We start from the raw sequence: 18,993 nt of genomic DNA on the forward strand, positions 1-18,993 counted from the left end.
AGAAAAAGTTAAATAAAAATATATAAATTTAAAATATTGTTAGAATATAATTTTTTAATATAATTCTTATTTTATAATTTGAAAAAATTGAATTTTTAGTGTGATTTATTTGAAAGTTTGAAAGTTGTAATGATTAGATGAAAAAATTAAAAATTAAAAAATATTTATATTTGAGTGGTGTTTAAATATTAAGATAAAATAAAATGAGAAGAATTAAAATGATCTCAACATCCAAACTTGCCGGAAGTCTGCGTATTATTATTATTTATATCTAGGGAGGGAGATTTGATCTTAATCAAAGGATATTGGCGGAAGTCTGCGTATTTTTTAGCCAAGTCTATTCCATCTCTATCCGTCTCTCTCTCTCTCTCAGGAGCAGAAATATCAGAGACTTCAACACGCTCTTGCTATTTTCTGGAGTTACGTACGTACATTGACGGCAGTGCAAATCAAGTTTCCTAATCTGGTTAATCCCGGTCTCAGTTTTCAAGCTTAAAGCCCCCAACGAATACAGACGAAAACCTGCTCTACTGATCCGCAAACTCGGTCTGAGATTTTATTAATTTTTCTAGAAATTAAATATTGGTCAAGAAATATTTATATATATCTGAGAAACAAAAGAAAAGAAACGAATCGCGCGGATAACTTGTATCTTAAGCATATTGCTTATATATGTATATAAAGAAAAAAAAAAAAAAACTTGCTGCTCATACAACAATTTTGATTTATTCATAATTAATGATCTCTATTACAAAGACTTGGCGAAGGGAAAATTATTCATAATAGAGGGATGCTATCATTTTCTCACGTTACATATTTTATATATTTTAAAATTATTTTTTATTTTATTTTTATTAAACTAATTGAATTGTTCTATTTATCATCTATACATCACATATTTATTATGAAAAAAATAAAAAAATAAAAAAAAATATGATGTGTGATGTGTGAGGATGATCATAAACAAAATTATTTATAATAATATTCCTGCTCCTCATGGTCCAACACTAGTACGTACGTACTTGATCATCATGATCTCTTGGAAACCCTGACCTTCAAGCCATATTTCATATGCAGCGTGATAGAGAGACATGGAGAAATAGGATGTCCTTCAACCACTTGAATACGATAATTCCAAAGAATTGCAGGAACAATAGTCTTCATCTGAAAGAAAGAAAGGTCTTGACCCAAGCAGCTCCTAGGTCCTGTATGGAATGCAATGAACTTGTAAGATGGTACGCGCACTATTCCTCCTCTCTCAGAAATCCATCTCTCGGGTTTGAACTCCAAGCAATCTTCTCCCCATATTCCTTCCATACTTCTCATTGAATAAAGTGACACCAATATCTTCGTGTTCGCATTAACGAGGTGGCCGCTCGGAAGAACGTCTGGTTCAATAGAAAATCTGTTATTGAAAGGTACTGATGGATATAGCCGAAGAGCCTCGCAGATGGCTGCATGGAGATAAACTAGTTTGCTTTGCTCTTCTATGCTGAAATGCCTCCACTTTCCATCATCTTTGGCCTGCAAATTTTCTTTGATCTCTTCTAGTATCTTTTCTTCTACTAAAGGGTGTGTGGCAATAAGCCAGAAAAGCCACGTGAGACCTGCGTTTACAGTGCCTTTCCCAGCTGCTATGAAATTGAATGCAATGTCTCTTAAATATCTGTCAGATCTTCTATAATCATCCGTCTGTGCCACTTCTCCTTTCGCTTCTTCTTGTTCTTGTTCTGCCATGCAAGCTGTTAGCATATCAAAGTCCTCGTCCTTCCCATCTTCAACTTGCTCCATTTGGGACATTCTGCGTCTCAAAAATTCTCCTTTCTTTAATGAAATGCACTGGTACAAGAAAGGATCCAAGATCAGCATGACTCTTCTCAGCTTATTCTCTTCTCCTATGTTAAGCCATTTCTGCAACTTCCAAATGCTTTCTGGCACAATATGCCGGTAAAATATGGCCTCCTCTACTCTCTCAAATGCCATTCTGTAATCATCTTCCGGTAATTCAATGGTAAGGCACTTTGGATCAAAACCCATTATCGAAATACAGATATTATCGAAGGTGAACCGCTGAAAAACATCTTGCAAGTCTACCACAGTTCTTTGTCTCGACACATGTTCAAGAACAGGGATTAGGCCTTGCGATACCTTTTGACGCATAGATCTCTCTTGAAACAATTGGAACTTCCCGTGTTTAATAATCGAGTGAATCAACTTTCTGTAGGATTTCCATGACTTCGAGTCAGAATTGAGAATCCCATCTCCAAAAGGCTCAGCAAGCTTCTTGAACTCGGGTCCTTTAGTGTAGTTGGCAAAGTTTTGTGTCGATATATAGCGCACGTTCATGGGATCACAAGTGACCAAAATGTCCATGTTGGCTAACCATGGCCCTTTGAACTGAAAAGTCCCACCATTTTGTTTCAGAACTTGGGTTGCATATTCATGGATATTCGATAACTTACAAAGAAGCCCAGGTAACATTCCAACAAGCGGCCAGTTCGTGACCAGAGTAATTGTTCTCTTCCAACTCCAGATTAGGCAAAGAGGGAGAAAACAAAGAAACGCCACAAGTATTTGAACAAGAACGTCGACATCAATTAGCATGGCGCCCATGATTAGAATATTGGCCGGAGCTGTATCGATCTTATAAGCTTTTGATGAATGTTATGTAGGTGAAATATAAAGCAGGCTAGGTATGTCACCTGGGTTTCATAAATTTTGAACTTGGGGATGATGTTTTTGGTTTCCGAACTTCCTCTTTTTATAGTGCATGTGTCCTGGCGTGTGCGCCGGTTTTTATATCATAGCATCGGGAGTATGACCGGCATCGCATGTTGTTCAACCTTTTTCGGTTGATTACTACGACAGGCACAACTTGATCTTGAGGAGTAGTGGTGGTGTAGGGGTGTAGGGGTCCGTCACTATTTAATTTTCATATCTATAATGTTTTTTTATACGGAGTGTCGAGGTAGTAATTTTTTTTTTTTTTTAAATAGGATATAGAATAGTGAATAATAGCAGACATGCCATTATTTACGTACAAGTAAGGGCAAACAAACAATTTAAGATTCAAACCAATTAATGATCATCAATTAAAGAGTATGACGTATATTTCTATGCTATTATTCACTATTCTATATCATACTTAAAAGAAAAAAAGAAAAAGAAAAAAAGAGGTTACTACCTCGATACCCCGTATAAAAAAAAAATTATAGGTATGAAAATTAAATAGTGACGGACCCCTTCACCCCTACACCACCGCTATTCCTCAAGATAAAGTTGTGCCTGTCGTTGTAATCAACATAAATATATATATATATTGAGAACTGAGCTATTGAAACTCACCTCAATTATTTTTATTTTATTTTATTATAATTCTTTTAAATTTTTAAATAAAATATAATAAATAAAATATTAAAAATAATATTCTAATAATATTTTATTCAATTCATTTAAAACTATCTCAACTCATCATCCAAACAATCAAATTTTGAATTATGTTTTTAATATATAGTGATGTTATAGTGATAGTCTTTTGGTGTCTAGCTTGATTTGGTTTTACAAATTTGATGATATAAAAATTTAAAATTGAATAAAATATTATTAGAATATAATTTTTTAATATAATTTTTATTTTGAGATTTCAAAAAATTGAATTGTTTATTATATTATTAGATAAGATGTCTACCAAACCATTTCTTTTAGAGGGATACTATTTATAATCCGACACTACATATTTTATATATTTTTTTAAAAATTTATTTATTTATTTATTATTTTATTCTTATTAAACTAATTGAATTGTTTTACATATCATTCATACACCACATACTTATTATGAGAAAAAAAAAAGTTAAATGATGTGTGGTGTGTGATTTGTGGGATGCTAAGTAGAATTATTTTTTCTTTCAAGGTGTTGCTGCTCATTTTGGTGAATTTGTCCTTTCAAACTTACCACTAGTACAAATTGTAATTTTTATTTACTTATTTTTCAAACATTGTTTAAAAATCTTTAAATATTTTTTAAAAATAAAAAATACATCACTTCATTAATAGTCACTTCTTTAACTATTAAAAAAATATAAAATAAAATAAAATACCTAAATAATACTTTGAAAGGACAAACTCATGGGACCATGTTTTATTATATATATATATATATATATATATATATATATATATAAATATACACACACCCATACATACATGAGAATTAATTTGTATAAATATTAAAGCATCTAAATTGCAGTCTCCATTTTGAAAAATGGGAAAAATATAAAATTTACTTTAAAAATTATTGGTGTCTCTTGCACCACCCTATATCGACCTCGTTTGTTTTTTGAAATGAGTTAAGATAAAAGTTGAATAAAATATTATTAAAATATATTTTTTTAATATTATTTTTATTTTAAGATTTAAAAAAATTAAATTGAGATTTAAAAAAATTGAATGGTTTATTGTATTTTATATAAAAATTTAAAAATATTATAATAATTAAATAAAATAAGATAAGATAAGTTGATGTAAATTGTAAAAACAAAATAGGGTTGGATCTTAATTGTAAAGCTGGATCTTAATTGTAAAGCAAGTGGCTAGAGCGCTACCCTTCACGCTATTTACATGAAAATAGAAATTTAAATTTTAAGTTTATAAATAAAATCTTGTCAGCGATAGTGAAAGTGTGATTTACACACCAACTACATGTATAGTTACAGTTCCTTGTTAGGTAGGGAAAATATAATTCAATTCCTGGGGGATCAAGCTAGCTAGCTAGCCGCTGGGTAATTTCTCATGTGATCCCCAGAACCTTTTTCTTTTATAAGATATCTGCCGGAATGCTGCGATCAAAGTTATACCCCGATAAGGGAAAAAAAAAAAAAAAACAACAAAACACTAGGATTGCGGTCTAGAAATTTAGATATACCCCGATCTAAATCTAAATTTTAAAGCCGAGCTGGAATCTAGACCGAATTAAACCGAGCTAGATTCGAGCTGAAACCTGAATGAAATTTTTAAAATTAGGATTTCGAATTTCGGATTTTGAGAGGGACAATCATTTTTATTTATTTATTTTTTTAATTTGGAGATGGAGTCGAACCCAATACCTCTATTTTAAAAATTTGGTTATTATGCCATGAGATCATATGCCTTTGGCATACACTCATTTTCATTTTTGAGTGACTTTTCATGTATAGAAAGAATATGTAAAATAGTACCACAGGTAGGCTTGTGCAAAAGAACGTAATGACCCGACTCGCTCGATTAACCCGATGTGACCCGTCTGTTAAATTCGGATTCAACTAAACAACATTTATCAAGCGAAATAGTAGCCCGTCCGCTTCATCCACTTCATATTTGTTTCAAGAGCAATACTACACAACCTCCCAACCTCTACATATCACATTTTTATAAAATTTTTAATTTTTTTTTGAGTTTATTCTTTTTAAACTAGTTCAATTATTCTATTCATTATTCATATATTAAATATTTGATAAAAGAAAAAAAATTAAAATTAAAAAAAGTGTAGTGTGTGGAGCTTGTCTGAATAGTAAGAGGTTATGTAAATTTTTTCTTCTTTCAAACCCTACCACCATTCATCTCTCTCTCCTATAGCCAGCCTGTTTCATCTCTGTTGCAACGCTTCATCTCCCCTCGATCGCTCCTGCAATAAAGTAGAAACCAATTCTGTAACACCCCGTATTTTAGTGTATTTTTACTGAAGGAATTATTTTTATGTAATTAAAATTTATTCTCTTATTTTAAATTGGTTGGATTTTGAATGAGTTTATTTCCATGATTTTTATTTGGTGAAAATTATTTTTATGTGCTTTCTTAATATTTATTTATTGTTATGCATTTAAATTGCTTTTAATATTTATTTAATTACTGTGGGATTTAATTATTTCAATTTGACTTTACCATTACGTTTAAATTATTTTATTGAACTTGAGGTTTTGAAATCGTTTCCGTTGGATCATTTTTTTGTGACCCAAGTTATGAGGATTGGATCTCATTTCTTTTCCCTCTATTTTTCTTTTCCTTTTCTTCTTTTCTTTTTTTTTTTTTCTTTTTCTTCTCCCGGTTTCCTCCCCGGGTGCGCGAGTTCTTCTCTCTCTCTCTCTCTCGCCGTGCGTGGCTTCTTCCGCAGCCCGCCGCCGTGCGCCGGCGGTGGTCGACACCGCCTGGCTCCACCGCTCCCCCTGCCGCCGGCGATCACCTCCCTCCATTTCCAGCTCCTCCATCGCCGCCGTTAACCACCACGAACCCATTGAAGCCGCGGCGTTCCATGCACCACTGCGCCGCCGTCGCGCCACCTCCGGCCACCATCTTTCTACCACTTCATCCCCGGCCTCTTGGCAACCCATTGGACCCAACCCCAGCTCCGATCCGTCACCGGTGAAGCCCCACCATGTCCATCTCCGATTTGCACATTTTTGGCCTAAAACCACCCCTTGCGCCGCCACCCACGGCAAACCACCACCACCACTAGCTTCACCGACCTCCCTAGGCCCTACCCTATCAATCTTGGGTCTTCGTTTGTCCTCGTTGAAAAGTTGGTATTTGTGACCCACGGCCACAGTGTATTTTACACTGTGGTGTTGCTCAAACGTCGCCTTTTTCAACTTCGTGATCCTCGGAAAATTATTATATTGCACTGTAAGTATTTCTCCAAAGAACTTTCGTAATTTAAATGTATTTTTGCACTAACTCATTTCACTGTGTTTTTGGCATGCCGGACTGAGTCCGAGGAGTTCGGGGGTCGGATGGATTTGTGATAGGAGTTGTTGGTTGATTTGGTTGAATTGGATATTTGTTGTTGATGGGTTGGTTGGATTTGTTGGTTTGGATATTGTGTTGGTACATGTGCATTTCATCATTTCATGCATGATCATGTTTGTAAAAGAAAACTGGGTTTTCGTGTATTGCATTCATGTTCATGTGATTTGAAAAGCTATGATTTTATGTGATGATATTTTCGGTGCGTGTGTATCACGACCCCAAGCCGAGATGGGGCATTAACTCGGTGGAGCTCCTCTGGTTACTCGGGAGCGGAATATACTGAGTAACGTCCCCTGGATTGTCGCCGGGCGACAATGGGATCGGACGAGATGGTCTCGTGCCGACTCCGTGGTCCTTCTGCGGGCGGGGACTAGAGGATGTCTGGCCACGTACGCGCTGGGCGCGGAACTGGGCATCGCTCATTGCGTAGTGTGAGTGCTTGGCCATGTACGCGCTGGGCGCGGAACTGAGCACCGCTGCGAAGCCAGGACGTGCGAATGGTCCGTAGGGGAGACCATGGTGCATATGGAAATAATGCATGGTGCATTTGGGATTAATGCACTATTTTCTGGGAAAATAGTGCGAGTTGATTTTTGGGTAAATCATTTTCTGGGAAAATGATTTACGGATAATTTGGACCAAAATGAGATTTTGGTGTGTGTTGAAAATTTATCATTTTCGGGGAAAATGATGTTTTGTGGAAAAATGCATGTTTTCATGTGCATGCATGTTAGTTGCGTTTAATGCATTTTATATTACGTTGTTGTTTGGGTTATACTTACCTGCGAGACCATTTTGTGGTGTCGCAGATTTTGATGCTGATGAGGAGGAGGAGGGCGAGCCTGAGGAGACGGCTCCGCCTGAGGAGTGATCTGGGATCACTCGTTTGTACATTCAAAACTATTGTAAATTATTTTATGGATGACTGTATAACTGCTATTTAAATCTTTACTGATGTTTGATTGTAATTATATTCTGGTACTTAGTTGACTATCCGCTGCGTTATTTTATTTGAACACTGTTGCATGTACACACACTGGCACTTCGTTGGGATGTGTGACCGTGTTGTCACCATCCTGGCGTCTCGATCCCTGTGTATTTATATAAGGGGGATTGGGGGCGCCACAGGTGGTATCAGAGCAGTTCGGCTCTGGGTAAAACCACATGTCCTTTAGGATAGTACCAGAAAATTATTTTAAAATAATAAAATTTTTGTTTAAGTGGTGTAAGTTAAGTTATTTATTTTATATTATGAGTTTATTGCTATTTTATTTTATGTTAATTGATGTTATTTGATTTATTTGATTTTATTGCTTTAATTAGTGTTTACCTTTGGTTGAGTATGGTTTTATTGGTTTTATTTATTTTATTGTATAATAATTCTGTTGTTTATTTATTTTATTGTATAATAATTTTGTTATTTATTTATTTATTTGTATGTCATTTTAATTTAATTGTTTTATTTTATGGCGGATTATTTTATTGTTATATTTATTTTATGGTGAACTACTTCATTGGTTTTATGCATTTTGTCGTATGTTATTTTATTTATGAAATTTTATTTTATTTTGTTTTGTTCGAAATTGAAAGGCGGGTTAAGGGTTATGTTATGACAGGAAAATGGTACGACTGAGAAGGCCATTGTTAGGCTTAAACATTGGTATAGTAGGCCTGTACTCTTGGTGATTGGTTGTTTTAATATCAAGGCTCGAACATCAGGGTCTGGGAGAACTCTTTGGATTAGGTACTCAAGTTGCTGCTAAGGAGGGGAATAGTTTTTAATTGCTTAGGATAATTGAGGATTTAGGTTCCGTAGAATTTAGGTAATGAGTCTTTGGGGTAGGAGGTTGTAAGTTCAACGAATGTCAATGTTAGGTTTATGAGAAGTTCATCTAAGGTTTGTGGCCCCATAGTTTTTTTTTTTTAGAAAATAAGTTAATGGGATTTAAGCTGGTAGGTTCAACAAGCAATTAAGAGATTACTTAGACTAGAAGTTTTTGATCTTGCCGACCTCGATAAGCAATTTGATAATATTTGGGGTTTTAGAATTTACAAGTTTTATAAGGCGAATGTTTTAGATTTGAGTTCATCGATCTTGAGGATTTCAGGAAATGATTTATATCTGGGTTAAGGTTTTAGAATTGCAGAGTTGAATGGCTGAATTAAAATAGGATTGATCTGAGTTGAGTTATTGATATGAGAAGTTTTTTAGGGGAGAATTTCTTTGGAGATGGAGGATGTTGATCTAGTTCAGTTAATAATTGTTTTTAGCTTGAGGTTACAGTGTCAGGTTGAGGATTTAATCCATATCAATTTTAAAGATAATAGATGGTGACGATTAAAGAAATGATTCTTATTGATTTCGAGGATATAGGTTTAGTGATGGAAATGGTAATGATGACCACCTGCACGTTTGGAGGATTATTGGTTTTGGCTAAGGGTGCGTAAGATTGATGTATAGTAGTGGTGAGTGGTTATGGATTTCGGAGAGTATAGGTCCTAGTCTCATTTTGGTTTGAAAGAAGTGGTTTTGGTAGGTGTGGAAGAGGAGTCGACACATAGTAGTAATTCAAGAGACCTTGGCTTGGAGTTTTTGGTGAGTCGATCGAAGTGTGCAATTGAAGTGGGTTACTCAATGAATCATGGTTGGGAATAGTTATTGTGATTATCTTCAGGAATTAATTGTGACTTGAGGTTACCTAGGAATTTAAATTTTAAGGTTATACTTTCTTTTGGAGTTTGAGCATCTAGTTGGTTGAATGAAGGACATTGTTATTTAACTTGAAGAGATATTGATAGGATGTCACGTATGGTATATGATAAGATCTTGGAAGTTGAAGTTTAGACGTTAGCGATGAATGATATGATCAAGTATGTGGGGGTAATAAAGCATTAGGATCCTTGGGTGCTTTGCAATGGCTTTTGGTAGATTGAAGATTTGATCAGTATGGTTTGCCCTGAGGTTTAATAGTGATGTGCTATTGAAGGAACTAGTTGTGTTAATACTAGCTTATTGGAGTAGAAATAGGTGGGCGAGTTACCAAGGAAGTTTTGTTAATGTTTTGGTGAAGTCAATGGTGGTTCGCTGTGAGTTTAGTCACCGTTAGATTAGATGATGTTTAGAATGTAGATGGTGAGCTTTCGGGTTTAGGTTGTTAGGTAGAAGTCTCTAGGCACTCTTTTTGATTCGCTAGGTTGGAGTTGAGTCTTTTAAGGGATGTTTCTTATCTTAGAGGAGATGAGTGTATTTTGGGTTGAGGTTGTTTATTTTCAATTTGGGATGCTGAGGTTGTTTGATATTGGGTTTCTGTCTTTGATCATGGTTGTATTTTATAGAATTTGATTTTGATCAAGGCAGCGAGGAATTTGAGTTATAACTCGTGGTTTTGGGAGAGAGTGTTTTTCTACCAAATTGTGATAAGGGTTTTGGTTAGTAGGAATGGAGCCACCTTGTACTCGATGGTGTTAGTTTCATGAGAACGTAATGTTTTATGCATGTGGCGAATATCAGAGTGCGCAGCAGAAGCGTGGTATTTTTGTTGTAGTCAGGAGTTCAAATTGTGCTGATTTGAAGAATTAATGGTGACTTGAATTTTGGGAAGATATTTGTAATTGGAGATTAATCATTTGGTTGTGTAATTTGTTATTGATGGTTAACATTGGAAGTGGCTATTAGGTTTCCAATAGTAGAATTCAATAAAGGTTTAGAAGTTGGAGCATAGGAGTTGATTGCAGTTGGCACACATTATTGTAAGGGCTTTTGATCATTGGAATTTATTGGATGTTGTATTAAGGTTCTCGAGGAAATGAGATTTTTGGATAGCAGTCACTCTAGGAATACTGGTCGTGATGTGTCATTGGGGGACAAAAATGAGTATGATGGATAGTGCCATGCTCATTGAGGAATGTGCCACGTGCCGTCTAGTTAAGGTTGAGCATCAAGGTAGACTTCAACCTCTCCCTATTCCAGAGTGGAAGTGGGATGATATTTCTATGGATTTTGTGGTAGGGTTGCCGAGGACTCCTAGTGGGAAGAACTCAATTTGGGCGATTGTTGATGTCCAAGATATGTTGGCCATTTTCAGATCGTAGAGAAGGTTGCGCTTGTTGCTTATAGAGTGGCCTTGCCGGACTATTTTGGCGGTATGTTCTTAGTCTGCTCTTAGTTGAATCTTATTCCTGTCTTAGTCTTAATGTTGACCTTGCCAATTTCGAGGACGAAATTTTTTTTAAGGGGGGGAGGATGTAACACCCCCTATTTTAGTGTATTTTTACTGAAGGAATTATTTTTATGTAATTAAAATTTATTCTCTTATTTTAAATTGGTTGGATTTTGAATGAGTTTATTTCCATGATTTTTATTTGGTGAAAATTATTTTTATGTGCTTTCTTAATATTTATTTATTGTTATGCATTTAAATTGCTTTTAATATTTATTTAATTACTGTGGGATTTAATTATTTCAATTTGACTTTACCATTATATTTAAATTATTTTATTGAACTTGAGGTTTTGAAATCGTTTCCGCTGGATCATTTTTTTGTGACCCAAGTTATGAGGATTGGACCTCATTTCTTTTCCCTCTATTTTTCTTTTCCTTTTCTTTTTCTTTTCTTCTTTTCTTTTTTTTTTTCTTTTTCTTTTTCTTCTCCCGGTTTCCTCCCCGGGTGCGCGAGTTCTTCTCTCTCTCTCTCTCTCTCTCGCCGTGCGTGGCTTCTTCCCCAGCCCGCCGCCGTGCGCCGGCGGTGGTCGACACCGCCCGGCTCCACCGCTCCCCCTGCCGCCGGCGATCACCTCCCTCCATTTCCAGCTCCTCCATCGCCGCTGTTAACCACCACGAACCCATTGAAGCCGCGGCGTTCCATGCACCACTGCGCCGCCGTCGCGCCACCTCCGGCCACCATCTTTCTACCACTTCATCCCCGGCCTCTTGGCAACCCATTGGACCCAACCCCAGCTCCGATCCGTCACCGGTGAAGCCCCACCAAGTCCATCTCCGATTCGCACATTTTTGGCCTAAAACCACCCCTTGCGCCGCCACCCACGGCAAACCACCACCACCACTAGCTTCACCGACCTCCCTAGGCCCTACCCTATCAATCTTGGGTCTTCGTTTGTCCTCGTTGAAAAGTTGGTATTTGTGACCCACGGCCACAGTGTATTTTACACTGTGGTGTTGCTCAAACGTCGCCTTTTTCAATTTCGTCATCCTCAGAAAATTATTATATTGCACTGTAAGTATTTCTCCAAAGAACTTTCGTAATTTAAATGTATTTTTGCACTAACCCATTTCACTGTGTTTTTGGCATGCCGGACTGAGTCCGAGGAGTTCGGGGGTCGGATGGATTTGTGATAGGAGTTGTTTGGTTGATTTGGTTGAATTGGATATTTGTTGTTGATGGGTTGGTTGGATTTGTTGGTTTGGATATTGTGTTGGTACATGTGCATTTCATCATTTCATGCATGATCATGTTTGTAAAAGAAAACTGGGTTTTCGTGTATTGCATTCATGTTCATGTGATTTGAAAAGCTATGATTTTATGTGATGATATTTTCGGTGCGTGTGTATCACGACCCCAAGCCGAGATGGGGCATTAACTCGGTGGAGTTCCTCTGGTTACTCGGGAGCGGAATATACTGAGTAACGTCCCCTGGATTGTCGCCGGGCGACAATGGGATCGGACGAGATGGTCTCGTGCCGACTCCGTGGTCCTTCTGCTGGCGGGGACTAGAGGATGTCTGGCCACGTACGCGCTGGGCGCGGAACTGGGCATCGCTCGTTGCGTAGTGTGAGTGCTTGGCCATGTACGCGCTGGGCGCGGAACTGAGCACCGCTGCGAAGCCAGGACGTGCGGATGGTCCATAGGGGAGACCATGGTGCATATGGAAATAATGCATGGTGCATTTGGGATTAATGCACTATTTTCTGGGAAAATAGTGCGAGTTGATTTTTGGGTAAATCATTTTCTGGGAAAATGATTTACGGATAATTTGGACCAAAATGAGATTTTGGTGTGTGTTGGAAATTTATCATTTTCGGAGAAAATGATGTTTTGTGGAAAAATGCATGTTTTCATGTGCATGCATGTTAGTTGCGTTTAATGCATTTTATATTACGTTGTTGTTTGGGTTATACTTACCTGCGAGACCATTTTGTGGTGTCGCAGATTTTGATGCTGATGAGGAGGAGGAGGGCGAGCCTGAGGAGACGGCTCCGCCTGAGAAGTGATCTGGGATCACTCGTTTGTACATTCAAAACTATTGTAAATTATTTTATGGATGACTGTATAACTGCTATTTAAATCTTTACTGATGTTTGATTGTAATTATATTCTGGTACTTAGTTGACTATCCGCTGCGTTATTTTATTTGAACACTGTTGCATGTACACACACTGGCACTTCGTTGGAATGTGTGACCGTGTTGTCACCATCCTGGCGTCTCGATCCCTGTGTATTTATATAAGGGGGATTGGGGGCGCCACAAATTCTCTCTCTCTCTCTCTCTCTCCTCGATCGCACCCCTAAGAAACTAGTGTCGACTTCTCCAGCTTGTCTGGGTCTGAATTCCCATATTGTTTTTTGTTGTTTTTTGCCACCTTGTTCTTCTAGGTCTGTGCTCTCTAAGACTAGTTTAGATATTTGTGTTGTTATTCTTGCTTTGAGTGATTCGAGCGATTCTAGCGAGCTCAAATTTGGGTCTGTGCCGTGTATGATCAGCCCCACCGATTCGAGCGAGCTCTCCAATTCCTTCCCGGTGACTTGTTCTCTCTCTTAGAGTTTTTATTCTTGCTTAAGTTGTTGGAAAGATTAACTATAAGAAACTTCCTAGGGTTCCAATTTGTTTGACCACAAGGCTTGTCTCAAGTTTTGTTGGGCTGCTAAGAAAATATTGAGGAAACAAAACTCGGAAGAGTTTTGTGTGGAAACTGTTGGGAAATATTTTGAAATGCTTTGTAAATTAGAGAATATGTAAAATAACAAGAATAAATTAGAAAGAGAGAACCCGATGTTGAGGCATGTTATGATAGATGCTTTCCTTATAGTAGATTCCGCCGCCTCCAAATTTAAACATGCACTAGGCTTTTTGACAGTCTCCTCTCTAGATACAACAACGTCGGTTCCCGTTAATCTCCTTATCAGTGCACACAAAAGGAGATCCTCAAACCCGATATAAAATAGCCAAAGCCTAAAGAAAGAAAGACAAAAAGAAGGAGGAAGTATTTCTCTAATTTTGTAGAGAATTTGGAGTTAATAAATTTGTGGGTGAGGTTTCCTATTTATAGAGAATGAAATGGTATTTGTGAAAAGTCACAACTTTTTAAAATGAAAGGGTACATGTGAAAAGTCACATCACATAAATAAAATGGTACTTGTGAAAAGTCACAACTTAAATAAAGGAGCACTTTTGAGAAGTCACAACTTCTCAAATATTAGAGAATATATTGAAAATGTTTCTAATTCACTAAAGGACACCCCTTTGTTTGGTTGGGAAGCGGTTAAAGCTCATATCTCCAAGAGGCATACATTGGTTCAAGTACCAAGATACATTTTCATTTAAATTTAGATAACTGAATCGATACATTGAACAAAGATAATGGTTCATACTATTTTTACTTTACATTAAATATTTTAATCATTTCTAAGTTAAAAAACCAACAGAAACTTCGCAGCTATGACCAAACCCAACAATAAAAGCAGAACCAAACAAAACTAATTAAGCAGCACGTACACTTCTTGAAGGATACAATTCAAACACCGTGCGGATTTATAAAGTATACAAATCTTTAGAGTTTTGATTAGGGCATTTTAGATCGAACAAAATTATGTATAACATAATAACATTTTAGAAGCCTCACTTTTGGATTTACAGAAATGTTTATATATCTAGTTTTTAGGATTGGTGCCTCAAAGACATATTTTAGACAGAGAAGAGTTCTGTTGGTTGTAAGCTTGTACGTAAACATACTACTTTTTGTATTGGTAAATAAAATAAAATATTGTTGATCAGGCAAAAGCCTATGTATATTAACAAGAGCATCTCCTGAGTGTGCTAGTTTAGTATTTTGTATACACACTACTTACTATTGGACAACAGTTAAAGAAAAGTCAAATGCAATTACCACGTGACAATGCTTTCACAGCAGCAATGTGCTTGGTTTTGCAATAGGTGAATTTACAAATAGATTTTTTTTTCTATTCCATAAATGATATCTAGTTGGTGATGCCATAACTTACTTTGAAAGTTACTCCAGGTCATGAAAAATATAGCCAATAGCAGCTTGAAGAAAATTTCTGCAGCATTGAGTTCTGGTACATTCAAAATCCACAAACATGTGGAATTGTTGGGACTAGGCATATAAAACAACTTAAGTCCATGGCGATAAGGGTACAGAACCAAAACTTTTCGGAACGAAAACTAATGTAAATTTTAGGAAAATAAGAGACGAGTTTAAATTCTAGGTACCTGTCTAGAGAATCCATTAACTAGCTAGGTACTTGTCATTAACCATTTTGTTTTGCTGGTATTTGTGTTCTTGGATTCTAGGCATATAATCTTTAGATAATGCATGCTCATGTCAAATTATTATATTTTCTCATGTTTTTATATGATAATTATATGTTAGTTCATATCATGGATTCCTTCAGAAGTGACACTTCTACATATTTAAGAGACGATGAGATTACTGCTTCTTTAGCTTCAAACATTAACTTGTCTAGTAGTAGTAACACCATCCTCCCTCCCAAAAGGAAGGCAAGTAAGAACCCCTTAGTGGTGTGGGAACATTTCACAAAAATAGCTGGATGTTCATTAAGAGACACAAAAGCGGGGTGTAATTATTGCTACAAGACTTACGCTTGTCAACCCAAAAAACATAGTACATCAAGTATGTTGCATCATGTTGGTGTTTGTAGGAAAAATCCTAATAGAATTAGACCCATGAATCAACAAACTACACATAAATTTGATCCAGAAGATGTACAAATGACAATTGCAGAGATGATAATTTGTGATGAGGTTACGTTTAGAGTGGTGGAAGCCTAAGGATTTAGGAGGGTATGTAAATCACTAGAACTAAGATTCCAAGTGCCATCTCGAACCACTACAGTGAGAGATTATATTAAACTATTTAAAAAAGAGAAGGAGAAATTGAAGAAAGTATTTAAGGTAGTTGGGCAGGTTAATTTAACTATTGACACTTGGACGTCCAATTAGAACTTCAATTATATGTGTCTTGCTGCATACTTTATTGATTGTGAATGTAAATTACACAAAAAAATTATAAATTTTTGTTTGATTCCTAATCACAAAGGGGATACTATTGGAAAGCATGTAGATGTCTATAGGATTGGGGAATTCATAAGATTTTTACTGTTTCAGTTGACAATGCTTCCTCAAACAATGTTGCCATCGATTACTTAAAAAAGTTTGTGGGAGGTCATTTGTTGTAGGGGAAGTATATTCACATAAGGTGTTGCGACCATATTATGAACCTTATTGTGAATGATGGGCTAAAAGATTGTAATGATTCAATCATAAGGGTGCGCAATGCGATTAAGTATGTTAGATCATCTCTTGCAAGAATGTAAAAATTAAAAAAAAAGTGTATAGAGAAGGAGAAAATCAGCTGTTCAAAATTGTTGTGCCTTGATGTTCCCACCAGATGGAACTCTACTTATCTTATGCTAGAAGTTGCAGAAACATTTCAAAAGCCATTTTTGCAATTGGAGAATGATGATGATTATTTTTCTCACTATTGTGGTAGCTTGAGCCCCCAAAGCTCTAGTGATTGGGTGAGACTTAAAATAATGGTTAAGTTTTTTAAGATTTTTTATAATGCTACTGTGAGACTTTCTGACTCTTTGTATGTTACATCTAATGCATATTGCTAAGAGCTTTGTGGCATCCAATCACATTTATAAAAAATGAGTCAAAGTAATGATCTAGTGTTGAAAGGTATGGCTATGAGCATGAAGAATAAGTATGACAAATATTTAGGATTAATTAAAAGAGTAACTTGCTGATATTCATTGTTGTAGTTCTTGATCCAAGATGCAAATTTAGTCTTTTACATTTTTTGTTCAAAAAAATATATGGTGGTAATTTAGTTGAAGAAATAATTGCAAAAGTGAAATAATTGATGATTGACATGTACGTGGAGTATAGTATTATGTATGGGAGTTCAAGTGAAGTTTCATACTCTGAGCCTCTTTCCTCAGTTGATCCTAATACGATTGATTCTGATTCTCAGCAAAGTTTTTGGGTTGAGTATGAGTAAGAAATTATTAAATGTGATTTGAGGAACAAATAAGAGATTGATCAATACTTAGAATATGGTTGTGAGGCCCGAGTTCCAAATTTTGATATTTTGGATTAGTGGAAAATCATGAAGTATCCTATTTTGGCGAGAGTTACACGAGATGTGGTGGTCATTCCTATTTCTACTGTTTCTTCTGAGTCAGCCTTCAGTGCAGGGGGTCGTGTGCTTGACTCATTTCGTTGTTCATTATCTCCAAGAACAGTTGAGGCACTTGTTTGTACTTAGAATTGGTTAAAAGATCTAATACCTATTGATCTTCGTGCCACCTAGGACAATGTTGAAAGTTTTGAGGCAGAATCGGGTAATGAGCACATTTCTTACTTACATATTTATTAAAAATTTTCATAATATTTTTTTTTTGTATCATTTAATAATATTTTTCTTTCAGAGTTTGATTCCAAATCAAACTTTATTTATGTTGGTGAGGAGTGATTCAAGGCATTTGGTCTGCACAATCTATTTTTGTTGTTAAAGATTCCTGTTTGAGGATTGTTTGTTGACACTGAAAAGCTATGTGGGGTTCCTTTGATGGGTCCTAATATTTCTAACAATAATGAATGAATTTCTTATGTGATGGAGGTTTATTGTTCAATCATTTGGGACCCATTTGTGTTAAATTATGAAGTTTTGTGAGGCTGAGTTTGTCACTTTTCTGGGTTGTACTCGTTTATGAACTTCGAGTGTCTATAAGAGATATGGTTTTCGGTTTTCTTTTTCTCTCTATTTTAGATTGAATTGCTTTTTCCTTTTAACAAGTTTTTTTTTGGTTATTGTGGGATAATGGAGGCTATTTGCATATATATCCTAGTCGATTCATTAACCAGGCTACCCCGTTTTTAGGGACTGATATTAGATCATGTACAGCTAGGATAAAGATTTAACCCTAACTATTGTTAGGATAATAACAATTTTATCCCCAACATTCTCGAACCACCAGTCATTTCCATTGGTCTTAAAAAAAACAAAAACAAAAACAACAACAACCGATAATTCTTACTCGATTTAGATTTTTTTTGGATTAGCCTACAGGCCAAGTCGGGTCAGGCCAAAATTTTATTGGGTAGACCATTGTGCGGGCCTAGCCACAGGTACGAGAATTGGGCTCTCAAAATCTATGAGTCCTCGGATCACTAGGGAGAGGGACAGACAAGACAAGGGTCAGGAGGTGTGAGAGGAGTAGGAGGTCCCATCAATAGCGCAATCCCAGGCTACTCTCTCGTCACGTGGCTTCATTTCCATCGTCTCTTATATAAATTTATGCTCATAAAGCATATATGAGTAGGTATAGCAGCTAGCAGGTATAGCGTTGCTAAAGTGTGTATCTATGTCTCAATCTATCCTTCTGATTTGGACCATTTAGAAAATCGCCCATCCGTCTTGTTTGCGTCTCAGTTCAAAACTATAGACATATGTTTTCTCTGTAATAAAAATAATAAAAAATAAAAAGTAAATAATAAAAAAAACTAGGTATCGGGTTGTAAAATCGAGTTCCGGGTTTAAAACCTAGTACTCGAATTGGGCCGAGAAAAAATTCAGCCCAGATGAACAGTCCTACAAAACACTTATTATCAAGATTTGGCCTTTTAGAATTTATATTTGAATAAATGTAGATCAACGACAAGAGAGTGATATATAGTTATAGAATAATGCGATTTTCATACAATTTTAGTTAATATTTAATACTATTTCAAAAACTCATAACTATAGTGGAGGAGTTAATATTGGTCTGGCCCAAACTAGGGGCCCAAGGCCCATGAAGGATAGCTACTCAAAGGAGTCGTGTAACTTAACACAGACCCTAGCCGCCTTGTTATTAGGGAGGGATAAACATCACATTATCAATATGGGTAACGTGGTGATTAGATAATTTCGATACATGAGGGATAAACATT

The 18,993-nt window shown here is 36.2% G+C and overlaps 2 protein-coding genes across 5 annotated transcripts in view; one reads left to right on the plus strand and one right to left on the minus strand.

The window, feature by feature from the left end:
* The window catches only part of LOC121234582 (sine oculis-binding protein homolog A-like), a 92,514-nt gene that overhangs the window by 45,915 nt on the left and 27,606 nt on the right, over positions 1 to 18,993 (plus strand). The gene's annotated exons all lie outside the window — the stretch shown is intronic.
* LOC121234578 (alkane hydroxylase MAH1-like) lies at positions 993 to 2,722 on the minus strand. The gene has a single exon (XM_041130546.1). The coding sequence runs from the start codon at positions 2,611 to 2,613 to the stop codon at positions 1,030 to 1,032; it is 1,584 nt and encodes a 527-aa protein (XP_040986480.1). The 5' UTR covers positions 2,614 to 2,722; the 3' UTR covers positions 993 to 1,029.

The sequence above is a fragment of the Juglans microcarpa x Juglans regia genome, chromosome 6D, assembly GCF_004785595.1.
Source record: "Juglans microcarpa x Juglans regia isolate MS1-56 chromosome 6D, Jm3101_v1.0, whole genome shotgun sequence".
Classification (NCBI taxonomy): domain Eukaryota; kingdom Viridiplantae; phylum Streptophyta; class Magnoliopsida; order Fagales; family Juglandaceae; genus Juglans; species Juglans microcarpa x Juglans regia.